This window comes from Lepidochelys kempii, chromosome 10 (genome assembly GCF_965140265.1).
Source record: "Lepidochelys kempii isolate rLepKem1 chromosome 10, rLepKem1.hap2, whole genome shotgun sequence".
NCBI lineage: Eukaryota > Metazoa > Chordata > Testudines > Cheloniidae > Lepidochelys > Lepidochelys kempii.
In genome coordinates, this window is record NC_133265.1 from 47,637,936 (window position 1) to 47,662,881 (window position 24,946).

The window sequence follows — 24,946 nt, forward strand, 5'->3', positions numbered from 1 at the left end:
CAGCTGGGTGCGAGCTATTTACCCACATGAAGTGCTTTGAGTGCACCTCTGGCCCAGGGGCTGCTAGCACTGCTGCTGGCTGTGGGGGGGATTTCTAACTTGCACAGGTTCTCAGCCACTCAGCCTGAGGGGGCATTTGAGAAACTCATTAAAGACTCCCTCTGTGTGCGAAGGGGTGGGGCGGACAGAGCAATCCAGACAGCTCTGCTGCTTCCAGCCTCGGGGCAACAGCAGCCCACAGAATGGGGAATTTACATTTCCCACAGCCCAGAGCCAAGGGGGAGAGAGGAGCTGCTGATCCAGCTCCTCCGGATAGCCGTATCAAGTTCTTGCTCAGGGAGGAGTAAAAGCCTGCTCTGCCCTGGAAACGGACCACTTTTACCTGCCATGGGGGCTGGGTTAGAAACTGCAGCCACACGGGGCTCATCTGGTGGCTCCCTGCCAAAACAGCTGATAGGTGGCTGCGCACTACAGTTAATTGGTTAGAAACAGCTAATCCAGCCACCAGCCAAAAGTTCATGGGGCTCTGCATGTGCGAGAGCTGAGTTGCAGCTGCCACAACTGATTATCCCGGTGGGTGCAGAGCACCCACAATTTTTTTTCTGTGGATGCTCCAGCCCTGGAGCACCCAAGGAGTCCAGGCCTATGCCTCTGACAAACAAAGGCTAGGGACATCATTCCTTACCCAGCCTGGCTAATAGCCATTAATGGACTTAGCCTCCATGAATTTATCTAGTTCTCTTGTAAACCCTGTTATAGTCCTTGCCTTCACAAACTCCTCAGGCAAGGAGTTCCACAGATTGACTGTGCGCTGAGAGAAGAAGAACTTCCTTTTATTTGTTTTAAACCTGCTGCCCATTAATTTCATTTGGTGGCCCCTAGTTCTTATATTATGGGAACAAGTAAATAACTTTTCCTTTGCATCCGATGAAGTGAGCTGTAGCTCACAAAAGCTTATGCTCAAATAAATTGGTTAGTCTCTAAGGTGCCACAAGTACTCCTTTTCTTTTTGCGAATACAGACTAACACGGCTGTTACTCTGAAACTTTTCCTTATTCACTTTCTCCACACCACTCATGATTTTAGATACCTCTATCATATCCCCCCTTAGTCTCCTCTTTTCCAAGCTGAAAAGTCCTAGTCTCTTTAATCTCTCCTCATATGAGACCTGTTCCAAACCCCTAATTGTTTTAGTTGCCCTTCTCTGAACCTTTTCTAATGCCAGTATATCTTTTTTGAGATGAGGAGACCACACCTGTATGCAGTATTCAAGATGTGGGTGTACCATGGATTTATATGAGGCAATAAGATATTCTCCGTCTTATTCTCTATCCCTTTTTTAAATTATTCCTAACATCCTGTTCGCTTTTTTGACTGCCGCTGCACGCTGCATGGATGTCTGCAGAGAACTATCCACAATGACTCCAAGATATCTTTGCTGATTAGTTGTAGCTAAATTCGCTCCCATCATATTGTATATATAGTTGGGGTTATTTTTTCCAATGTGCATTACTTTACATTTATCCACATTAAATTTCATTTGCCATTTTGTTGCCCAATCACTTGGTTTTGTGAGATCTTTTTGAGGTTCTTCACAGTCTGCTTTGGTCTTAACTATCTTGAGCAGTTCAGTATCATCTGCAAACTTTGCCACCTCACTGTTTACCCCTTTCTCCAGATCATTTATGAATAAGTTGAATAGGATTGGTCCTAGGACTGACCCTTGGGGAACACCACGAGTTACTCCTCTCCATTCTGAAGGTTTACCATTTATTCCTACCCTTTGTTCCCTGTCTTTTAACCAGTTCTCAATCCATGAAAGGATCTTCCCTCTTATCCCATGATAACTTAATTTACGTAAGAGTCTTTGGTGAGGGACCTTGTCAAAGGCTTTCTGGAAATCTAAGTACTGGATCCCCCTTGTCCACATGTTTGTTGACCACTTCAAAGAACTCTAATAGATTAGTAAGACATGATTTCCCTTTACAGAAGCAACCACAGAACCCAGCCTGGAGGAGGGAGAGCTGAAAGACATGCGCTCAGATAGTGCTGGCTGACTCCAGCTAGCTGCTTGCTTGTTAGATTGCAGTTCATAGGTACATGCCCCCACTATGCTTTGACATTGCCACTTTCAAAGCAACATAAACTAAACTGGAAAAGAGCAGTTTTAGTCCAGAATAAGAATATCAACCCAGTGTGATGTACTGCTACACCTATATTACTATAAATATACCCACATAGAGAAATTTACCTGTATATACTATGTAGACAAGCCCTCCTTAGATTCTGAAATAAACAGCAAAAGTGATCAAAGACTGTGAAGTTTTGGAGCTGGAATTTTCCACTGCCCCAGGTCATCCTAGGTAACAATGGTGGAGGTAGATAAGCCTAGGAAGATAAAACAGACAATAAAAGATAAAACAGGCTATAAAACAGTCACTGTTTGGGAGATAGGTTACCCTGTTCCCAAGCCTCAACTGCTGCTGTTGGAAATTGTCAGTAGCTTTTGCTCACAACAGAGGTGTATAGGGGCTAGCATGATGAGTACACCTAGAAAGCCCATAATCAAGTATATTACTATGGATGTGCCTACACAGAGGGTTTTTTTTCAAATTCTCCCACCACTGGTGGAAATAATGGCAGGAAGTGCTAGCATATACTGGCCATCATCAGTGAAGAACAAAGTCTTTTGTCCTTTTTAATGTTCCACTCTAGTCTATCTGCTGTTGATGAGCCTTCCTTGTTAGCCACTTTCTGTTGGAGATAAGCACTTTACACGAATTAATGTCTCTCGCACGTCTGGTGATTTACACAGAAGCTTACAGTGAAAACACTCAAATATTACCTTATGATGTGGGATACAGATATAAGTGAGATTAATGCATGCAGCAACTTACAAGCATTCCATAAAATCTAAACACTAAATGCGTTGTTATTCTAGTACCGATCTTAACATTACTAACACACAGGTGAGCCTGACTGATTTCAGCCATGTATTTTTAAGTATTCAGTTGAGGCATTGGGACCTTGGCATAAGCTGGCACCTGGTATGCCAGCGTCACACTCCATAATAGGTAGTAAGTGTACATCCTCACTGGTGCTAGGACAACAGCCAGAAAATTTGAGAAAAGCCTCCTTGCAGTTAAAACCATTGAGTTACACCCATAATCTCCCATGGCAGGCAGACTGTTTACATGCAGTTTGATTGCAAATGCAGTAGGTGTAGTTAGACACAGACGGATGAACAAAAATCCTACCAGGCAGAAATAGCCCTGGGAAACAAAAAGTTTTATTATGGTGTCTTCTTGTTCAGGGCCATGAGGTGCCATGGTTAAGAGGGCCTTCCAGAGCCAGGCACTTCCATGCCCTCTTTCCATACACATCTCATGATCAAACAAGGATCTTGTAGGGAGCTTTGTTTTTCCTGGCAGCCCTCTTTTCTAAACCACACCTCTCTTCTGTCTGTTTTGGTCATCTTCACTGGCCCAACTGCTGGTTGGTTATTTGCATATGCTAGGAACCAAATGACTAAGGCCCAGCCTGCTCATGTGAAGAACAGAAATGAGTATCTGGCTTGCATTGCACCTGTTGGTGCCTGCCCTTTCAGCAGTGACTGGAAGTGGTTATGCAAATATGAATTGTAGGGTGAAATCTTGGTGTGAAGGCCTGATATAAAACTCTTTGCCACCCAAGTCCTCCTTCCCTTTCCTGCCTTAGGGCTTTTATGTTATAAGCTAATTGTTTGAGTCTCCTCCTCCTTTTCTCTCATTAGCTGAAAGTGCGTGTGGTAACAACCGAGAGGGCAAAACATTTCTACAACCCCCAGGAGATTCCCGTAACCCTCTACAGTGACACTGATGAATGGCAGGTCAGTATCCCTCTCCTACCCAATCTGATCCATTCTCCATGGTTGCAGGGGACACCTAGGTCCCATGCCAGCTTCACTTTTTATATAGGATTTGGTTGTTCATTCAGTTGACCTAGTCTTCCAGAAATGGCCAATAGCTGATACTTCAGAGCAAGGCAAAACCCTCTCCCTCCATAATGCACTTGGTCAGTTGTGCAGATGCTGGAATTGGGGTAGTCAAAGAATTCCTTCCTGGTCCCCTTCAAGTGATCAGTTTTTCAGAATGAGGCTGATGGACTGATTTCATTCAGTTTTACAGAGCTTTTGAATCCAAGTAGAAAGTATTAACAACATGCAAATAATATGATGTTGCCCTCTCTGGATGGTGGTATTTATTATTATTACAGTAGTGTTTAGTGGTCCCAACCAATATCATAACCTCATTGTGGTAGGCACTGTACAAACACATAATAGACAGGCTCTGTCCTAGAGCTTACAATATACAGGAAATAAATAAATAAATAAATTCCTAAATAAAGAGGAAAGGCTAAGTGTGGAAGAAAGGAAAGATTGTTAATGGGTAGGGGGACTGGGCTGGGTTGTGGCACTCTCTGGTCAGACACCAGTATGTTGTGAGAAGACCCAAGCACTGGATCTCATGTGCTTCTAAGACTGCTGGGTCTAGGTAAGCACTGGTCACTTCCTGTATCTGGGTCTCTCGGGCACACTCCCTCTACACTATAGGTCCAATTGTGCCAGTGCAATTTTCTGGCATGGTTAGGGAACATCTGTATGTTGTCACATTTTTTGTTTGTGATGACCTGGGACTGTAGCACAATTCCCAAATCACATGGTCTCAACTACACTAGAAACAAAGTATTAAAACAAAGGTTGCCCTCACTATGCCAGAGAACCACATGGCACACAGATGGATGAGGGAGGGAGTTTAGGGTAAGAGGTGGTCTCTGACCACTCAGGACTTAAGAGCTATCCCCATCTCCCTGAATAGCAGCCGGAAGTGAGTAGGAAGCCACTGAAGAGCTGTGGGGCATGGGCAGCGAGTTCTATGGGCCAGGGGTGCCTGGGGACCATTCCTGATCCGGCTCCAGCAATGTTTGAGGCCGGGTCTCTCCCTTGGCCCGTCCCCGGGCACTCCCCCCTGTACGTCCCCTGGGCAATTTAAAATGGCCCGGGGCCCCCACCTACCACTGACAGCGCAGTGGAGCTGAGCAGCTTCCTGCCTGCTCCATCCACGTGGCTGCCGGCCCCTCCCTGCAGTCCGTGGGTGGGGGGTGGTCTGTGTCTATGTGTGCTGCTCCCGCCCCAAGGAACCTTGCAGCCAATAGGAAGTTCCTGGGGGTAGCAGCACATGGAGACCCCCAGTCCACCCTGCCTAGGAGGCCCCCAGCCCACCCTGCCTAGGAGCCTGCACCCCCACCCCTTTCCCACACCCCCACTCCCACCCCCAGACTCCCTCCCAGAGCCTGCACCCCTCACCCCCTGCACCCCACTCCTTTCCCACACCCCCAGAGCCTACACCCCTCACCCCCTCCTGCACCCCTCACCCCCTGCCCCAGCCCGGAGCCTGCCCTCAAACTCCTTCCCAGAGCCTGCACCCCTCATCCCCTGCCTCAGCCCGGAGCCTGCACCCAGCACCCAAACTCCATCCAGGAGCCTGCAACCCAGACCCCCTCCCCCACCCAAACTCCCTCCCAGAGCCCAACCTCTCACCCCTTCTGCACCCAAAATCCCTCCCAGATCCTGCACCCCTCCTGCACCCCAATCCCCTGCCTCAGCCCAGGGCCTGCAACCCAGACCCCCTCCCCCACCCAAAATCCCTCCCAGATCCTGCACCCCAATCCCCTGCCGCAGCCCAGGACCTGCACCCCAGACCTCCTCCCCCCACGCAAACTCCCTCCCAGAGCCTTAGGCAGGTGGGGAGGGGCAGGCTCTGGGCATTCTGGGCACCACCAAAATTTCTACAAACTTGCACCCCTGATGGGTGCAGAAGTTATGCAATCATTATGCCTCATCCAATTTAGAGGACAGCAGCTTGATTACCCCTATCATTATCTTAGCCTGCAAATCTACAGACATTATTAATAGTAATACAATTATACAGCCCTGTTTAAAATCTACCTTCAGCATATGACTCAATAACCTCCAGCACCACTGAATTTCCCAGGTTATTATACATCATATGGAGTGTAATAGAAGTTCTAGATTCTCAGCCTCAGATCTGATGCCTGGGCACCCGGAGAAAAAGTTCATCTGTGCCCAGTTTCATTGCGGAGTCCTAACTCATTCAGAACTTCAGTGTTTTGCTGTTTTGGATGGTTCCCTCCCATTCATTTTCCTCTTGTAATTTAATACTAGTTAGGATTCCAGATTGGAGACTATGGCACTGAACTGCCTTTCTTCTTAATCCTGGATCATAACATGAAATCCAGCCAATCAAAACAGATGGTTTGTGTGGTGAAAAATAGTTCCAGATTATGTTTCTGGCAGCCGGAGGCAGCAGTTTGTGCTGCGTGAATGAATTGCTCTGTACCATTCTTTATCATCTTATGATTAGGGCTGTGAGACGGAGACCTGGGTTCTATTCCTGGCTCTGCCACTGACTCATTCTTGTGACCTTGGGTGAGTCACTTTACCTCTTTGTGATTGTAGTGGATTAGCAGCGGGGGCTCCTCCCCATCTGGGTCCGTGGGAGGCCACTCTGCCTCACCACATGTCTGTTCATTGCCTACGATGGGGCATTAGCGGGTTGACAACAGTCTACCGCTCGAGTCTATAACTCAGGCTTGTGGTAAGGGCCCAGCAACAAAACACAGGTAGGAAAGCCAGGCCCTTAGTCAGGGCAGGGCAATGAAAGTCTATAGCTCAGGCCTGCTTTCAGGGTCAAGTAGCAAGGGGTTCAGGCATCCTAGCTCCGGCGGATGCCCAAAATGCACTGGCCTTTTAGCCTAGAGGGGGGAGACCACCACCGCAGGGGTTGGGGTGGCAGAGGGGATGTAGGCCCACCCATTCCACTGCATCCCGGCCCAGGGCCCTAACAGAAGTAGAGGGGTTTGCCATTGGGTCAGCAGCGATCCTGACCACAACACGCTGACTGGGTCTACGGCAACAACGCAACCAGACTAGGGTTGTCTGTCCCTGGGCCACTTCCTAACTTCCCCTCGGGGCGTACCTGGGTCTCATCAGCATTTGGGGAGAAGAGCTGCCCAGTCCCAGCTGCACTCCAGTCGTAGGAATTACGATACCCATGGACAGATTTCACGATGCATGACAGAAGGGGCTATGACCGGGACACAGTGCAGTGCAGGGTCAAAGCGAAGGAGCTGCGAAACGCCTACCACAAGGTGTGGGAGGCAAACCGCTGCTCCGGTGCTGCGTCAATGAGCTGCCGTTTCTACAAAGAGCTGGACGCGATGCTCGGTGGCAACCCCACCTCCACTGTGAGATTACTGTGGAGACTTCAGTGGCTTGTGTGCCAGTCGAGTGTGGACCGAGCCAGGAGGAGGAAGTCTTGGATGAGGATGTGGAGTGGGCCAGGGGGACCCAGAGGGGGAGGACGACTCGGAGGTCAGAGATGCATACAGCCAGGAGCTCTTCTCTACCCCAGAGGAGGCTAGCCAGTCACAGCTGTCGGAGCTTGGCGAAGTGCAAACTGGAGAGGAGGAGGCTCCTGGTAAGTGGCTTTAATTTTTGGGAATCGCTGAAGCGAGTTGTTGCGGGCAGGAGGGTTGCAGAAAGCAGGCTTGTGTCTGTATGATTCGCGTACCACCACATGCCTAGTCTGAGTGATAGAACAGGGTGTTGATTGACTCCCACACTTCACGAGAATCTGCCTCAGAGATCTCCACAAAACTCTCATGGAGATACTGGGCAATCCTCTGCTACAGGTTCTCTGGCAGAGCTGCTTTGTTTCTTGCCCCTGTGATACAGCATGGCCAGAAGGCAGCAGGAGAGAGAAATAGGAGAGATATGCAAGTCCCAGGATGAGGAGAAGCCCTATTCCCTGGAAAGGGAAGAAAGGTTTCTATAGATTAATTAAAAGCACCTGAAGCCAATTAGAGCACCTGAAGCTAGTCACCTGGTAAAACCCCCTGCTTCAATCAGCCAGGGGAAGGAATTGGAGCAGAGTGGTTTGGAGTTGGAGCAGAAAGCAGTTTGGAGGAGTTGAAGTAGAGGAGAGTTTGGAGAAGTGCCGTGGCTGGCTAGAAGACCAAGACCCTAGGTAAAGAGACACCCGGCTTGTGCAGAGAGAGAGGGCAGGAAGCCCCACAAGCTGAAGAGCAGGAGAGGGAAGTAGCCCAGGGGAAGGAAGCACTAGTTCAAGTGGTTTACCACTAGCCCTGGGGTCCCTAGGCTGGGACCTGGAGTAGAGGTTGGGCCTGGGTCCCTCCCTCTCCACTAGCCTTCTCTGGGTTACTAGTGGGACAGTAGATACCCTAGTTCAGGGGCAGGAAACTGTGCCCTGAACACAACCTTTCCACCCCCCCCCCCCGGGCCGCCCAAGAAGAAGTGGTTTCAGCATTAGCCTGCTAAACCCAGGGTTGTGAGTTCAATCCTTGAGGGGGCCATTTAGGGATCTGGGGCAAAAATTGGGGATTGGTCCTGCTTCAAGCAGGGGGTTGGACTAGATGACCTCCTGAGGTCCCTTCCAACCCTGATATTCTACGATTCTAAGTGCGGGACCGATCATAATCGTACCGGCAATTTGCCACACCCCATTAAGGGTAACTTTTCTGCACCACTCTGCCTTCGCTGGGGGGGACCATTGCTGCACACAGGCGAGCTGCATAAGGGCCAGAGCGGAAGCTGCAGTCTTGGAGAAGACCCTCCCTTGATTCCCTGCTCACCCTCAGCAGCAAGATATCTTCCATAATGATGACATCCTGTGGAAAGTGTGGGGACAGTAATGATTATCAGGCTACCCCCTACAGTGCTGGCTCTCCCCAAGAGCCACGTGCCCAGTGTACAGTTCGGTCTTGGAACATGATTTCCCCTGCCCCTGCGGTTACTCACTATTTTGGGGGTCTTGTGGCTCATGTGTGCTTGCCTGGGGTTAGCCAGTTAGTGACAGGTCTGTGAACAGTGGCTGTGTTCTGAATCACTGAATCAGTGGTCTGTGTGTTGCAAACAATACCGCTTCTGTAAAATGTTGCAGTTTGGCTTCACAGAGATGACCTTGGGAGCCCAGCCTCCCTCTTTATCGCTGGCTGAACGGCTGCGCAGAATTAGAAAGCAGTCACAGAGAACTAAAGAGGACTTTCTGCGTGATGTCACGATGCACTCTGCAGCCGAAAAACAAGAATTGAAGGAGTGGCGGGACAGCGAGAAGAGGGACCAAAAGGAGAACGTGGCGCGCCAGAACAAAGCCACGGAGCGCCAAGCGCCAAGGTGCTACTAGCACTGCAAACCGAGCAGCTCCACGCCCTCCCTCCTCTGCAGCCACTGTCACAAAACTCTTTCCCATGCGCCCCCCAGACACCGCCAACACACTCTTATCAACCTCCTGGCTCCAGTCTGTATTCGCTGCATTCCAACCCTGCCCTGACAGAGTCCAGCCCTGCGGCTTCCCAGTACCCACTGCACTCAACACCCGTCCCTCTGCAGTTTAGCCCTGCTGAAGTAGAGTACCTGCTGCACTGTACTCCAGGGATCATATGCAACTTTGCCCTTTGGACATACACAAATCTTTAACCATCCCGGGACCCCACCTCCTCCTGGGACCCTCCCTTCCCCCCCGTCCCCCACAGAGCTGATGTGTTTTTTGTTTGTCTCTCTCCTCCAGTTGTTGTTTTTTAATGAAAGAATTGTTTTGGTTTGAAAGCAATCTTTATTCCATTAATTGTGAAAGCAAACAGAGCCCTGCAAAGCAACAGGCAATTTTCTTAAACCTTCATAGTGCACCGTCTGCACCAGTCACAATCACCTCCTGTCATTACAAGCACTGCACTCCCGAGCATAGCAACAAATATTAGCGGATATCAGCTTCAAATTGCTGCCTCAAGGCATCCCTGATCCTTATGGTCCCATGCTGTGCCCCTCTAATAGCCCTGGTCTCTGGCTGTTCAAATTCAGTCTCCAGGTGCTAAGCCTCAGCGGTCCATCCCTGAGTGAAGCTTTCACACTTCCCTTCATAAATATGGAGCGTACGGCATGCGGCTATAAGCATAGGAATATTGTCATCAGCCAGGTCGAGCCTCTCATGTAGGCAGTGCCAGTGGGCCTTTAGACAGCCAAAAGCACACTCAACAATCATTCTGCATTTGCTCAGCCTGTTGTTGAACCGCTCCTTGTTGCTATCAAGGTGCCCCGTGTATGGCTTCATAAGCCACGGCATTAAGGGGTAGGCAGGGTCTCCCAGGATCACAGTGGGCATTTCGACTTCCCCTATGGTGATCTTCCGGTTCGGGAAGAAAGTCCCTGCTTGCAGCTTTCTGAACTGGCCAGTGTTCCTAAAGATGCATGTGTCATGCACCTTTCTGGACCAGCCTGCATTAATCTCTGTGAAAATGCCCACCATGATCCACAAGTGCCTGGAGAAGCATTGAGAAATACCCCTTCTGATTAATGTACTTGGTCGCTAGGTGGTTTGGTGCCAGAATTGGAATATACATGCCATCTATCACCCCTCCACAGTTAGGGAAGCCCATTTGTGGAAAGCCATCCACAATGTCACGCACGTTGCCCAGAGTCACAGTCTTTCAGAGCAGGATGCGATTAACGGCCCTGCACATTTCCATCAACACGAGTCCAACGGTCAACTTTCCCTCTCCGAACTAGTTAGCAACTGATTGGTAGCAGTCTGGAGTAGCTAGCTTCCACAGTGCAATTGCCACGTGCTTCTCCAGCAACAGGGCAGCTCTCATTCTCGTGTCCTTGCACCACAGGGCTGGGGGGGAGCTCATCACAGAGTCCCATGAATGTGGCTTTCCTCATCCGAAAGTTCTGCAGCCACTGCTCGTCATCCCAGATGTGCATGACGATGTGATCCCACTACTCAGTGCTTGTTTCCTGAGCCCAGAAGCAGCGTTCCAATGTGGTCAGTACCTCCATGAATGCTACAAGCAATCTTGTGTCGTAGCTACCACACGTGGCGAGATCAATGTCAAACTCCTCTTGCCTTTGTAGTTTAAGGAATAACTCCACAGCCATTCATGACGTGTTAGTGAGAGCATGCTGGTCAACAATGCGTGATCCATTCCTGCAGACAGAAGAGGCAGAGCGCGCAGTACACAAACTGTTGAAAGATGGCACCAAATGCAGACGGCAGCACAGGGATTGCTGGGATGCAAAGCAATGCATACTGGGGCATTGGGACAGGACCCAGGATGCCCCGCAACCCCATCCGTCTTACCACAGCTGTTAGTGGCAGAAGAGGAAGAGATGCTCTGTGGGATAGCTGCCCAGAGTGCACCGCTCTGAATACTGCTGCAAGTGCCCCAAGTGTGAACATGCTATTGCACAGGCAACCGATAGTGTGAACACACAACAGCGGTTTCCCTTCAGCACTCTCTGAGTGGCGCTGTAACTGCTGGTGATGTAACTGCCAGTATAGACATACCCCAAAATCTCTTTGGCTTATCTCTGCTGGTTCTCTGTGAGCTAAAGTTCCCAGTGCACTTTTCAGTCAGAGTAAGGGATATTCTGGCTGTTCAGACTTCTTAACATGCCCTTAGTCTGTCAACCAGCTTCTCCTGTTCCAGACAGTGTGTGAATTGTTGCCAAGTGCAGAATGGCTGCTGTTTGTCCAGTGCTTTCTAAAGCACTTTGAGGTACCCTAACTGCAAAGGGGTGGTTGAATAAATACCCACATTCTATTCTCTGCATCTCCCTTCTCTCAGCTTTGCAGTTCTCCCACCTTGAGTGAGTACAAGAAGACCTGCTCATCACCATGTAAGCAGTCCTCTGTTTTTGCACCCACAAGCATATGTTGCTTTCCTTCACAGAAAGGCATGTTAGTGGGAATGAACAGAAAGTTTTCCAGTCATTTCAGAGATCATTGTGGTTCATTGGCAGAGCTCTGTTGCGGCTCAGGTCTGGAATAGCAGGGGAGCTGCAGGTCAGAACTGAGGTGCATTGGCTGTGCCATATGGGCTTGCAGTACTGAAATACCAGGGAATGTTGCAGATCAGGATTAAGATGCATTGGCAGAGCTGGGCAAGGGGTGTTGCAGGTCAGGACTGAGGTGCATTGACAGAGCTGTGTGAGAGGAGCCTGCACAGCTCCTGCTTGCATTATACGTGGCTCCAGGGCCATTCCTACCCATATGCAAAGTACACAGCTGTGTAGGGCTCCGCCTCTTCCCCATGGCCCCCGCCTCTTCCCACCCCTGCTCCGACCCAGCCCCACCCCTGCTCTGTCCCAGCCCCTGAGGACTGCAGCAGGGTCTGGCCTGCACTCACCAGCGGCGGGAAGTGCAGCAACCGCCGGTGAGTGCTGGGGGGCGGTTCCTTCCTGCCCCCCGAGCCAGCCCCCCCCTCCCCGCAGAGGCCTGGAGCCACACACCCTTTCCCTCCCCCCCGCCCTAGAATGGCTAGGGATAGCCCTGCCTGGCTCCAGAAGAATGGCTAGGGATGGCCCTGCCTGGCTCCAGAAGAATGAAATACAAAAAGTTATTTTAAAAAGAAAGCGAGACTCTTTAATGTACTTAAAAACTAAAAAGAGAGTGAAGAGCTCTACTTTGGGAAGGGTGGGGAGCACTAGTTATTCCGGATGCTGCCTCTTTGTTGTGGTTGTGTGTGACTCATAGAGTGAGCAGTTTGTGGCCCTGATGCACACCTCTCACTGGCCTGTGGTTGTGCCTGGTCTCTGGAGGTAAGACACATCATCTCATTTGCTGCTTCTCTTGACATTTTACCAGCTCAGATGCTCCATGGAGGTCAGATGTGACAGATATAGCAATTTCCTGCAATATCCAGGACAAACCTGATTGGATTAAGTTAAATCTTTTTGAATTAAGTTTAAGTATGTTTGCAGTCTATTGTATTTTAAATGTGAAGTTTGTTTTATTGTGGGATTGTATGTAACTTCTTCTGGGGGAGACATGGCCAGTGTAAAACTTGGGAAATGTTATGAGCTTCAGAGGAATATTTTAAGCAATGTGCCAGACAAACAAATATAAGTGGGGTTCTAGGAAATACCCGCAGATTGGTAAATGCAAATGACTACTTCTGGCTGTACAGAGACCCAGCCTTTTGAAGCTTCATCCTGAGGAGGGGACCACTGTCTGGCTACTTAGTATTCACGGTCTCTGCAGATCAAAGACCCAAACTGTGTAAAGGGGTGACTCTCAGATTCAGGCTGTGCTTGTTCTGAGCTAACTGCCAGTATGAACTTGTGACCACAGAAAACCCCCATGGTGGAATTTGAAGGACCAACGACATGTCAGAGCCCTTGTTGGAATTGAGGTGATCTCCGGTAAGCTGATTAGTATGCAGCATATGTGTAGTTTCTTTAACTTTTTTAATATGTTTTCTCTGTAGTGCTTTCACCTTAAGAATAAATGTACTTGCTTAGGACAAGCCGTTTTGTAATTTATACCTATCGGCAATTACACTGTTTGCTGAGGCAAAGGCAAAGCAGGCTAGCTTAGGCAGTCTGACTTGCTGGGGAATTCACAGTGTAGGCAGAGAGCTGTGCAGTCTGGAAAAACCCCAGTCAGGAGGGAGAGAGATGTGTGTCTCCAACCAAGAGAGGCTGTGGCTGGGGATCTGGAAGCCTGAGAGTGGGTTTCCTTTGCTGGATCATAGAGGGCGAATACAGGGGCAGTTGCACTGAACTGTGACCTATATATCTTCCCCCAGATACTTCTGAGGAACCCCACTTAACTTTGTTTAAAATAGTCCTTTGAAGTTCACAACATTTCCCAAGGTTTACAAGTCTCCACCCTAGTGAAGATACATACAATCCCACAATAATACATACATATTGGATTTTTAATACGAAGGGCTCCAAAGATACTTAAACTTAATTCAATAGGGTTTAAATTAATTCAGCAAAGTTTGCTCAGGATATTGCAGGAAATCGCCATGTCTGTCACACAGAATTTCCAGGGCAGCATAAACCTTCTGGGTAAACTAGAATGATCAGAGTTACAAAGGTTGGAGCAAGAAAGACCTAGCTGGCCCCAGCTGGTCTATTCTATGGGGTTTTGGCCAGGGTTGTTCAAAGCAGACTAGTCACCAGGGTAAAATTTTCAGGAAGCTTTTCTAGCTGTTCCTGAGATTCACAGGTGCCCTGTGGTGAGTGTGATGGGGAAGCCTGTGCTGGCATGCAGGGTGATGTAGATGTCTGACATGTAGATAGACTGCTTCAGGGAGCACTCAGTTTCCTTGATGTTTATCTGTACGGTGCCTAGCACAATGAGGCTGTGATCTTTGATTGGAGTTTCTAGGTGCTACCACAATATAAATAGTAACTATAGGAAGCGCGAAGCAAGAGAAGAGTGAAATATGAAGAAGCAGCTGCAGCCCTGCTGTCTCAGAGCCCCATTGTGATTGGGCTTTGTTCCATGTGGATGTTACTCTTTCCCCATGGTTTGACATGGCATTTATGCATGTGGGGTTGGTACAGTGCCAAGCGCTCTGTGTATGAGTGACTGTCTCAGAAGGGTTCAGTGATCCAGCTTCCTCTGTTTTCTACAGCTGTGGAAAGGGCGTACGGACCCAATCCTCCACATCGACCTGAGGCGCTGGGCCGACCTGATGCTAGTGGCTCCTCTTGATGCAAATACACTTGCAAAAATAGCGAATGGCATCTGTGACAACTTACTGGTGAGTTACTGTCCGCATCTGGACCATTAGTTGCCCTGAATACTGGCTGAGGACATCTCTCATGCTCTATTTCCTCATTCCTCTATTTCTTCCACTGTGCCTCTATTCTGTTTTCCTTTTCATGCAAGCTCTTTGGAGCAGGGACCATATTGTTCTGTGTTTGTACAGTGCCTAGAGAAATGGGACATGGATCCATCACTAGGGCTTCGAGGCATTAAAATACTACTATTAATAATAATAATAATTAATAATGCCTGCTCTTTTCAATGCCTCCCTCCTTATACCTCTCTCTCTCTCTCTCTCCCCCTCCCTCCACATCCTTCTTCATCTCCCTGGCCCTTCTCTCATGGTGTTCACCCGCCATCCCTTTCCCTATATTTCCTCCTCCTCCTCCTTTGCCTGATGCATGATTCTTCTTCCTCTCCTGCACCTTATATCCTCTTCATCTCTCTGTCTCTCTCTATCTCACACACACACTTTCTCACTCTCCAGTTCCCCTTCCTTTCTGTGTTTTAGATGCAGTCTGGAAAGACACCTGTGAGATCAGATAAGTTTGTTTACTTCCTGCTAGTCCTCACTCCCTCACCTAAAAACATAACGTGGACATCCACCCACCCACACTCACACATTGCAGCCACTTCCAGTTTCAGCCACAGGTCTTTTTTTGGGCAGTGCTGTTTTCTGATACCTCAAGTAGCTTGCGGTGGTGGAAGAAGGGAGTCAGCTCCTGCATTTGGGTAAGACAGACTACCCAAGAGCCCCCTGTACACCCAAGTGCTTTGGGACCAGAGATAGGTGCTCATTAGATAGGGAAGGTCACAGAATTTTTTAGGCACCTAAGGAATCTTCAAAGAGAATGCAAATCTCCACATGCAGCCCTGGTGTAACCAGTTCAGTGTCCCTCAAAAATGAGTGGAGGGTGGATGGAGCTAGGGATGTAGGCACACAAAATCTCAAAAGGAAATTTGTGTGGACAGGTGCCATTCAGGTCATGAAACTCTGAGTGGCTGAACCCCAGTGCTAAGGAAAACCACAGTGCTCGTAAATGAATAAAATACAGCTGGAGTGACAGGCTTCATCTGTGTGAGCATGTAGAATGTCTCTGGAGGTGTCGGCTTAGCAGGAGGAGCATGACAAGGCCCAGGAGACAGATCCCATCGGTCAGTGACACACAAGATTACAACTCTACAACTGCTATCCTTTTTTGGGAGGAAAATAAAATAGCATAGATGTACAAAACAGGCCATTTATGGTTTCCTTTGGAAGCTTGGAGGGGATCAGACCTAACAGAATTAGATTTTGCCTGTACTGGAGAAAGTTCACATCATACAGTACAAAACAACAGATAAAAAGTTTACTGAACACAAGATGACTACAGTCGAGATACTATTCCAAGGACAAATGCAAGTTGTTCTTTGAGTAGTGTCCCAATGAGTGCTCCACTGTAAGTGTATCTGCACCCCTGCACCTCTAATCAGCGATTTTAGGTAGTGGTGTCTGTTCAGCCCATACATGCGTTCTCCCTCCCTCGTGGTTTTCCTCGAGGCTGTCTAACTGTTCGCGCGAGCAAACCGTCTTTGGCGACAAACGGAGTGAACAGTTGTCTCTTCCTTATCTGCATCATTAGTATTGACTCAAAGACTATCCAAATGGGTCTCTAGTTGCATTAATTACTGTTATCAAGGGCACACCCTGTTTCCTCCATCTAGAATCCGTACGCACTCTGCGAGGTCAATTTCTACCTTGGTCGCATTCCTTAATGATGTCCCTATCTCAGAAATCTGCAGAGCAGCGACTTGGGCCTCTGCCCACACTTCTGCAGAATATTATGCTGTCACTCCGATGGCATCTTCGACTCCACAGTGCTCTCTGTAGTAACAGACTCCACTCCGAAGCCTCGGCCCTCCATGGGGGATGCTGCTGTAAAGTCACTTGCAGTGGAGCACCCCTAGGGGCACTACGTGAAGAAGAAGAGGAAGTTACTCACTTTATGCGGTAACAATGGTTCTTTGAGATGTGTCCCCCAATTGGTGCTCCACAACTCACCCTCCTTCCCTCTAGCGTTCTCCATAAGGGGATTTGTGGTAGAGGAGGACCTGAGGGGGGTTCACCTGTGCAGTACTAGATAGCCTCTAGGCAGACCACGAGGGAGGGAGAGCGCATGTGTGGGCTGAATGGACACTGCTACCTAAAATCTCCAATTAGAAGAGCGGGGGCGCAGATACACCTACAGTGGAGAACGCCTAGGGAGACGCATGTCAAAGAACCATCGTTACTGCACAAGGTGAGCAACTTCATTTTGTCCTTTTGTCTTTAGGATGCTGTAGCAAACCCTGTCTGCCTATCTGACATGATAATATCTTGCTGGTTCAAGAAGCCAGACAGAGAACTGACTGCGCCCTCTATTAATGATCTGCAAACTCTGTCACTGTAGATTCTGATGTGATCCCTTGTAATATGTAGGAGCTGTTTGATGGCTGGGAAGCTGAGGGCATGTTTTGATATAGGCCAGCCATGTTTCTTGTACTTGATGCTAGTTACATCCATGGAAGATGGGATGCTTCTTTTGATTGCAAAAGTGACATATCCAGTCGACACAGCACTTAGGCAAAATGACTGTACATCTGGCTTCCCTCACATATGGTCTAGAGAGTTGTACGGTATGGTTTGTGGCCACCCTCAGCTTTACTGTGGGAGGTGCAGCCCAAAGAGGCTGTTGGCTTGTGCCAACTGTAATGTTCCAGCTGGATCTGAGTGCGCTGCTCACTTGACTCAAGGAAAGATGAAGCATGTTGTTCTGGGACTTGCACTCTTTGTACCCCTGCCCCCTTTTCCCTATTAGAAACGAGGCTGCTGCAATCTGATGTCATTGAGTGCCTATTGGTTGCAAGTCCGGAAGCTGCTGACAAGTTTCCAGCATGGCTGGGCAAAGTTTGGGTACCTTCGGCTTGGCAAAGGGCTTCTGCAGCAGCATGATAGGAGATGCAAATAGGAAAGGCAACAAACACGCTAGGGCTGGATTTCTTGTCTTTTTTTTTTTTCCCCCCAGACCTGTGTCATCCGCGCATGGGATATGACAAAACCCCTGCTGTTCTGCCCTGCTATGAACACAGCCATGTGGGAACATCCTATTACAGCTCTTCAGGTGGAGCAACTAAAGGACTTTGGCTACATGGAGATCCCTTGTGTGGTGAAGAGGCTGGTGTGTGGGGATGAAGGTCAGTCTTTAGCATGGCCTCTGGCTACTTTCCTGTGTGCTTTCTCTTATGATGATCATGGAAATGTTACGCTGACGGTGAGAGAATCTTCTCATCCTGTGAACTTCAGTGTGTTGGGTTGAGGTGAACAAGTACAGTGTGTGCTGTAACCCTCCATAGCCAAAGTTTACAGAAATGTGTTGAAATTGGGTCTCAGACCAGCCGTGAAGAAAATATTTCTTTTCTTGCCAATTTTCAAAATTCATGCAGACACTGTGAGATGCTAGGAATCCAAAGCAGAATCAGGAGTAGGAATTTGGGGTTAGGGGTTTAGCTTATCTTAGCTTCAATAACTCAAATCAACCTAAGATTTGAAAAATAAATGTTGCCAACTAGTAATTCATGATAAAAGCATGAGAGAGAGGAAGGATGGGCCAGTGGTTAGCATGCTATCCTGGGCCTTGAGAGACCCAGATTCAATTCTCTGCTCTGCCACAGGTTTTCTGTGTGAATTGGTCTAGTCTCTCTGTGCCCCAGTGGGGATAACAGAGGACAGTAGCACTTCCCTGTCTCACAGGGGAGTTGTGAGGGATAGATACATTAAAAAATGGAGGCACTCAGATACTATAGTAATGTGGGCCATATATGGAGAGAGAAGGAAAGCTGTTTCTTTGGCATGTTGTTCGTAACAAAAAATCAGCTGTAGCACCTGTATAGAATCATGTTTGAACAAGCACATCTGTGTTAATATTTTAATAACTTTGCTTTATAGTTTGATACCAAGCTCTATGGTGTGCATTGACACAGTGCATAGAAATCTGTGGAAAATAAGACACATTTAAAAATAGTCTTTGTGGTTGCTGAGTAAGGGTTGGCTTTCACACCTCCTGATCTCTCAGGTAAATAATGTGCATCTCTGAAAGAGAGGCCTTTTGGAACTGAATACCAATATACATTTGTGGTTGGATAAACAGATTTGTAAGTTATTTAAATCAGTAAAAACACACCAGGCCATAACTGTTCTGCTAGGGTTCTTACAGCTCATCACATCAAATTTCTCACATGTCCATGATTACTGTAAATGGAAATACTCAAACGAGGTCAAACCACACAATAGACTTTGGCAAAAAGCCATCTGGATCAACATGCCTTCCCTTTTTTGTCTTTTCCTTTATCTATTTAACTAAGATCCCCCGTTACCGTGGTGGTATCTGAGCACCTCGCAATCTTTTATGTATTTATCCTCACACATCCCTGTGAGGTAGGACAGTGTTGTTATCTGTACTGTACCGGTGGGGAACTGAGGCACAGAGAGGATCCATGACTTACCCAAAGTCACACAGGAAGTCTGTGGCAGAGCAGGGAATTGAAGCCAGGTCCCCCAAACGAGCACCCTAGCTACTGGACCATCGTTCCTATGTATCCCTCACTACTGATATCTTATACCCATCAATCACCTCCATCTCCAGAAACAGTTGTGGTTTTTGGGTCTTGTCCACACTGAAGTTTGCTCTGATCCCACTTGTTGATGCCAGCAAGGTTCAAACCCGTAGAGTAGAAAAAGAAAGCTGCAATTTGCACCAGTCAGTGTTTTGCCTGTCTAGTCTACAGGTTTGTGTTGGTGCAGTTACACTGATGACAGGCCACTGATGGCTGGAATTGGGGCAAAACCTCAGTATTAGCAAGGGCGTCAGCACACAGTCTTTGCTTGAATTACTTTCCCTTGTAATTTCTCTCCCCTATTAGACCCAAGAAGTCTCTAACCGTGTCTACACCCGGATTTTTGGATCTGTAATTCCCAACAGATTCCACTCCCTCAATGGATGCTGTAATATAAACAATACTCAGATGAGCTCAAGTGTTTTTATCACTGTATTGCTTAATCTTTCTGGGACAGTAAGACAGACTGGCCTGCAGCAGCTGACTCAGGCAAAGTACTTCCTAATGCTTACACTTTTCATCCTGCTTAGCCAGTATTCTGTGTCATGAGCTCTTAGCAGAGCCTACCTAGCTAAGCTTTTCATCATGGTTAAACTGAAGAATGTTTCTCTTCTGTTTCATGACTATTTTATTTGTTTTCTTATTTTGTTTGTGATTGTCTCTCAGAGGTGCATAGGTTTTGTGTCGGGGTGGACTTCACCCTGTATGAATAATTTGTGGGTTCAGGACACACTGCTTACCAAGGTTTGCACAGCTAAAAAGGCCAGATGTGACTTGCCAAAGGTGAAATGGAAGTAGTTGGGAAAACACAGGCAGGTCTTGGAAATGTTATTTATGGATCATGAAGATTAATGGCTCTGTATGCAGAACTGTAAGGAGCAGAGGTGACATGTAACTGTTGATAGTGGAAGGCACAATTTAAAGGTTTCAGGGGGGACCTGACCACTCCATGTGTTGGCTCTGCTTCCCACCCATGTCTCCTTTGCATGCTCTCCTCCTTCTGCCTCCTCCCGCAGCTCTCCCTCTTGCTGTCCCCGCCCCCAACCCCGCTACTTCTCCATAAATTGCCAGCAGGGTGTATCCCGCTCCCAGCTGCTGTGTGGAGAACCAGCCCCCCCCCCCCCCCCCGAGAGCACTCAGAACACCTGCAGCCTTCCCGGAGGACTCCTTCCTTCCCCTCTGCCTCTGGCCAGGACAGCACTCCGGGAAAACCCAAGACCCTCGCACACAGAGCGTGGTCCAGGAGGAGACGTGCCCTGCATGTACCAAAGCTGTCCAGAGCCCTGTGCAGCGCTGGCATGGGGAGCCTCTTTGCCCCACAGATAAGCGCTGGAGTGGGGTCTGGGGAGTGATTTCCAGCCTGTTCCCGCCCTGGACTTGCAGGCTCCCTGGCAGCCCCATGGGCAGGGGCTTAGAGCCCTCTTTTCACCTCTATCAGGCCTGGGCCCTGGCCCCAGGGAGCATGGGGCTGCTCTGTCCAATAGGCTTTGTGCCCAAAGCAGCAGCCACATGTGGCGCTGCTCCTCCCTTGCTGAGCCACCTCTGGCTGGGCTTTGTGGCCACTGAAGCCCCTGCAGTGCCCAGCACCTGCAGCTGGTTCAGGGAAGGTAGGGATGGATCTGCTGGTCCCCCCCAGCCCAGCTTTCTGCTGCCGGGCACCAGCAACGGCCCTTCCCTGCCTGCTGCCACTACCTGCTCCAGTGGCCTTGCCCAGTTCCAGTGTGCTGCCCAGCTGGATGGTCCCTCCATGGAGAGCCCCAGGACTCAGCTGCTTCTGCTGAGCCCTCTGGACTGCGATGGCTCCGCCCTGCAAGCCCCCCAGTGCTGGTGGATGCCTGGCTGGAAATGGAAGGCAGAAATCTGGGGGGCACGTGACCCCGTGTGCCCTCCTCCGACACGTTGCCTCTGGTAAGGAGGCAATCCAAGAGGATGTCTCTTGTCCATATCTGTTGGGCGCTGCTCCATCTGTTCAGGGTTAGACAGCATGGAGATTAACACACAAGCCTGCCTATTCCTTATCTACAATGCAGTCCACCAGCAGGAGTTCACTTGTTGGGAATTATGAGTCTGAAAAATCCTAGTGGAGAATGAAGGTTCTTTCAGCTTTTTAGGAAAATAGTTCCTTTGTTCTTTCAAAACCATCAGTCACCAACAGGTGCTGACAATTATGGGGCCTTCCTAAAGCAAGTCTAAGGTAACTAATTTCTGATTAGGAACTAGGTAACTAACTAGAAATTAGGTAATTAAATTTTAAATTAGAAATAAGGCACACTTTTTTAACAGTGAAAGTGATTAACCTTTGGAACAAACTACTAAGGAAAGTGGTGGATTCTCCACATTTGAAGTCTTCACATGAAGACTGGATGCCTTTCTGGAAGATATGCTTTAGTCAAACCAAATTATTGCTCGAAATTTAGGAGTAGCTGGATGAAATTCTATGACCCGTGTTTGACAGGAGGTCAGACTAGATTATCTAATGATCCCTTCAGGCCTGAATATTTATGAATCTATGAAAAAAGACTTCAGGAGTGAAAGCAACATCTCCACTGAAAGATTTAGTGCACATCTGGCAAGTAACCAATCCCAAAGGAAGAGTTTTTACGTTTTGTTCTTGTCCTTACATTTCCAAGAATTAGTTCAGGATGCAAGCCAAAGCAAAGTCAGGACAATTTTCACTTGAAAATAGTCTTAATTTCATTGTATATTGAAAGCGTACAAAAATACAAAGTGTTCATGGTTTTGACATAGAAAAAAACGGCCATTTTGCATCAATTTCACACAGAAATAAAGTTTCTGGGTTTCAAAATGAGAAGTTAAATGAAAAAAATTCTCACATTAATTTGTTTTGGTCATTTCTACTCAACTTTTTTAATCAACCAATTGGCATTTAACCAGGACACACAATCCACATAGACCCTGGAGAATCGATGAGGCTCTGTGGCTAGTTCATGGGTATTTTTCACCTGCCCATATGGAACACAGTTGCTTTCTGATATTCAGGCCACTATGGGAATCAGGTGGGCCACTCATGAGGACCCATAATTTGTGGCAGTGTCTGGCCCCTTGGAGTTTGGCAGTGGGAGCCATAGGCGCCGATGCCATGGGTGCTCCAGGGCTGGAGCACCCACAGGGAAAAATTAGTGGGTGCTCTGCACCCACCGGCAGCCAATCTCCCCTCCCCGCTCCACCTCACCTCCTCCTCTGCGTCCTCCCCTGAGCGCGCCATGTCCTCCACCTACCTTGCCGCCAAGCTCCAGGAGGAGCAGGAATATGGTGCGCTCAGGGAAGGAGGCAGGGAAGAGGCGGGGCCGGGGCAGGGATTTGGGGAAGCAGTCAGAATAGGGGCAGGGAGGGGGTGGAGTTGGGGCAGGGACTTTGGGAAAGGGGTTGGAATGGGGGCGGGGCAGACGGTAGATGGGGGGGTCGAGCACCCACCGGCATGAGCAAAAGTCGGTGCCTATGGTGGGAACTGATCTTCACACTAGCCTTGTTCTGTCTTGCCAGCATATCTGGTGTAACTCGCTGCAATGCACTGGTTAGAAAATACACTGGAACATTGCATTGCTGTGTGTATGGGAAGGAACAAGGCCAAATTTCAGCAGGGCTTGTGGTATGTCAATGCTTAGCAGTTGTGCAGCCTCCCTGGGACCTGAGTTTTACTGTGTGTGACCTTGCTCTCCAGGTCGAGGTGCCATGGCGGAAGTATGGACCATTGTGGAGAAGGTGAAGGTGATCCTTTCAGAGCGGGACTTGCCGACACAGAGATGATTCCTTGATGTAAATCACGTTTGCCCCCCTTCTTGACAGTTTTTCAGTGTGAGGATGAAAGCAATGGGGAGCTGAGATGGCATGTGCCTCCAAGAACATTGCCATCAACTGAAAGAATAAGATGTTTGGGATCCAGTGCCATCAGCTGCTCTTACATTAAAACCTCTTACATCATTATAGACCGTCCAAAACTGAAGTCAAGTTTCTATATATGATTATGTGGGGGCCGTCTGCCATACCTTATACACAGTTCACATACAAACATCTGTATAGAGAGGGACTTATATCATACTAGGCCTCTTTATCCTGAGTATTTTATATGGAACAGTTTTTGAAACATTGAAAAGAGAATTTCTTAGTTGCTCTATGTCCAGCATCAAGAGGAGTCAGAGAAGAGAATGGTGTAAAACAGTGGTGGGCAAGCTGCGGCCTGTGGGCCACAAACAACCCGTCAGGGTAATCCGCTGGCGGGCTGTGAGATTGTTTGTTTACATCAACCGTCTGCAGGCATCGCTGCCTGCAGCTCCCAGTGGCTGCGGTTCACCGTTCCCAGCCAGTGGGAGCTGCGGGAAGTGGAGGCCATGAACTGTACTGGCCACTGCTTCCCACAGCTCCCATTGGCTGGGAACGGTGAACCACGGCCACTGGGAGCTGCGGTCAGCTGTTCCTGCGGACGGTCGATGTAAACAAACTGTCTCGCAGTCCACCAGCAGATTACCCTGACGGGTTGCAGGTTGCCCACCACTGGTGTAAAAATATTTATTATGGGAATGCTCCCAGCCTCCCACTAAAAGTCACTGTAGTGAATGTTGTAAGAGCACTGGTTTTGGAAAGCTCCTATAGCAGCTGCTCTAGTCTTCACCTTTCCAGCAGGAAGCCCTATATTATTGATATTTCCCCAAGAAACTATAATGGGAAAAGGGTACAATTTTACATTTGAAGGCCGTTTGACTCAGTCTTTGCATGTTTTTGGTGCCTGATGTGCACTTTCTAAATTACTTGAATGTTATTGTTTTTTAACATCACAGGAAAAAAAAATACATTGAAAGAGAGCACACAAGGCCTTGTATTGACCTTTGCCCTTTTGTATCCATTGATGTGTGGAGATGCAGACGTCAAACGTAAACCAAAATGAACTTTTGCTCAGCCTGGCAGGGCGCTGCAGGTCTTAGAATCAACGTGTCTGGCCACTCTGGAAAGCCTGGGGAAGCTGTTCCCAAGAGACTTTAACACTCCTTTTGAAATTGAAAAATTAACTGCATGATGAGGAAGTTAGGAAATCCTGACCATGAACACCAGCAGTTAGACATGAGAGGGCCCCACAGTTCATCCTCCTCCTTTGAAATGCAATCCTTCTACCTGAAGGGGACGGGAGTGGACTGGGGAGGGTGCTGCAGCAGCAGACCACAGCATTTGTTTACAGATCCTAGAGTTTATTTTTAACTAGTTACAATCAAATATAAGACCTTCTGTACAGAACCTACATATTAGGCAACCTTTGAGCTCCTTAGCACGAAAGGTTATCATGGAGTGTTTAGTTTCCTTATCGACGTTACACAAATAAAAAGGCTTCTGAACTTTCCCACTTTGGCTTCTTTACTGATGTAGAGTGGGCCCCTTGGGGGCCCAGAATTGCTGGGGATAAGGGCAGAAGGGAGTCTAATGACACAGCCTTAAGAGTAGCAGGGATGTTCGGCTGGGTGATACTGTTCCACAGTAGCGGTAAGAATCCTTGTTTTATAGCGGTGGCCCGGTGGCTTCTGGTCCTCTGTCTGGCCTCCAGCAGTGACCTACCTTTAGCAGTGCTATATTGTGAGGGTGACTGTCTTGTGGGGTTTTTCCATGTTTGTGGGAAAAGTCTCTTACTATTAGTCTATTAGAATAGCTTTGTAATGGTGACACAGGGT

At 48.4% G+C, this 24,946-nt stretch overlaps 2 protein-coding genes across 3 annotated transcripts in view; both read left to right on the top strand.

Annotated features, from left to right (window-relative positions):
• SCAMP5 (secretory carrier membrane protein 5) overlaps positions 1-3,791 on the top strand; it is a 65,868-nt gene extending 62,077 nt beyond the window's left edge. Inside the window, exon 8 of the mRNA XM_073363313.1 lies at positions 3,773-3,791. Within this exon, the coding sequence (XP_073219414.1) occupies positions 3,773-3,776 (4 nt within the window). The 3' untranslated portion in view covers positions 3,777-3,791. The remainder of the gene's footprint in view (positions 1-3,772) is intronic.
• Positions 1-23,620, top strand: part of PPCDC (phosphopantothenoylcysteine decarboxylase) — a 35,416-nt gene extending 11,796 nt beyond the window's left edge. The window contains exons 1-5 of one of the 2 annotated variants that reach the window (XM_073303432.1): positions 6,498-7,538; positions 9,021-9,253; positions 10,750-10,901; positions 11,704-11,755; positions 14,506-14,591. In XM_073303432.1, the coding sequence (XP_073159533.1) occupies positions 7,440-7,538; positions 9,021-9,253; positions 10,750-10,901; positions 11,704-11,729 (510 nt within the window). In that variant the 5' untranslated portion in view covers positions 6,498-7,439 and the 3' untranslated portion in view covers positions 11,730-11,755; positions 14,506-14,591. Of the gene's footprint in view, positions 1-3,772; positions 3,869-6,497; positions 7,539-9,020; positions 9,254-10,749; positions 10,902-11,703; positions 11,756-14,505; positions 14,635-17,683; positions 17,853-22,953 lie in introns of those variants that run through there. The other variant, XM_073303431.1, reaches the window with a different exon arrangement.
• The last annotated feature ends 1,326 nt before the right edge of the window (positions 23,621-24,946 follow it).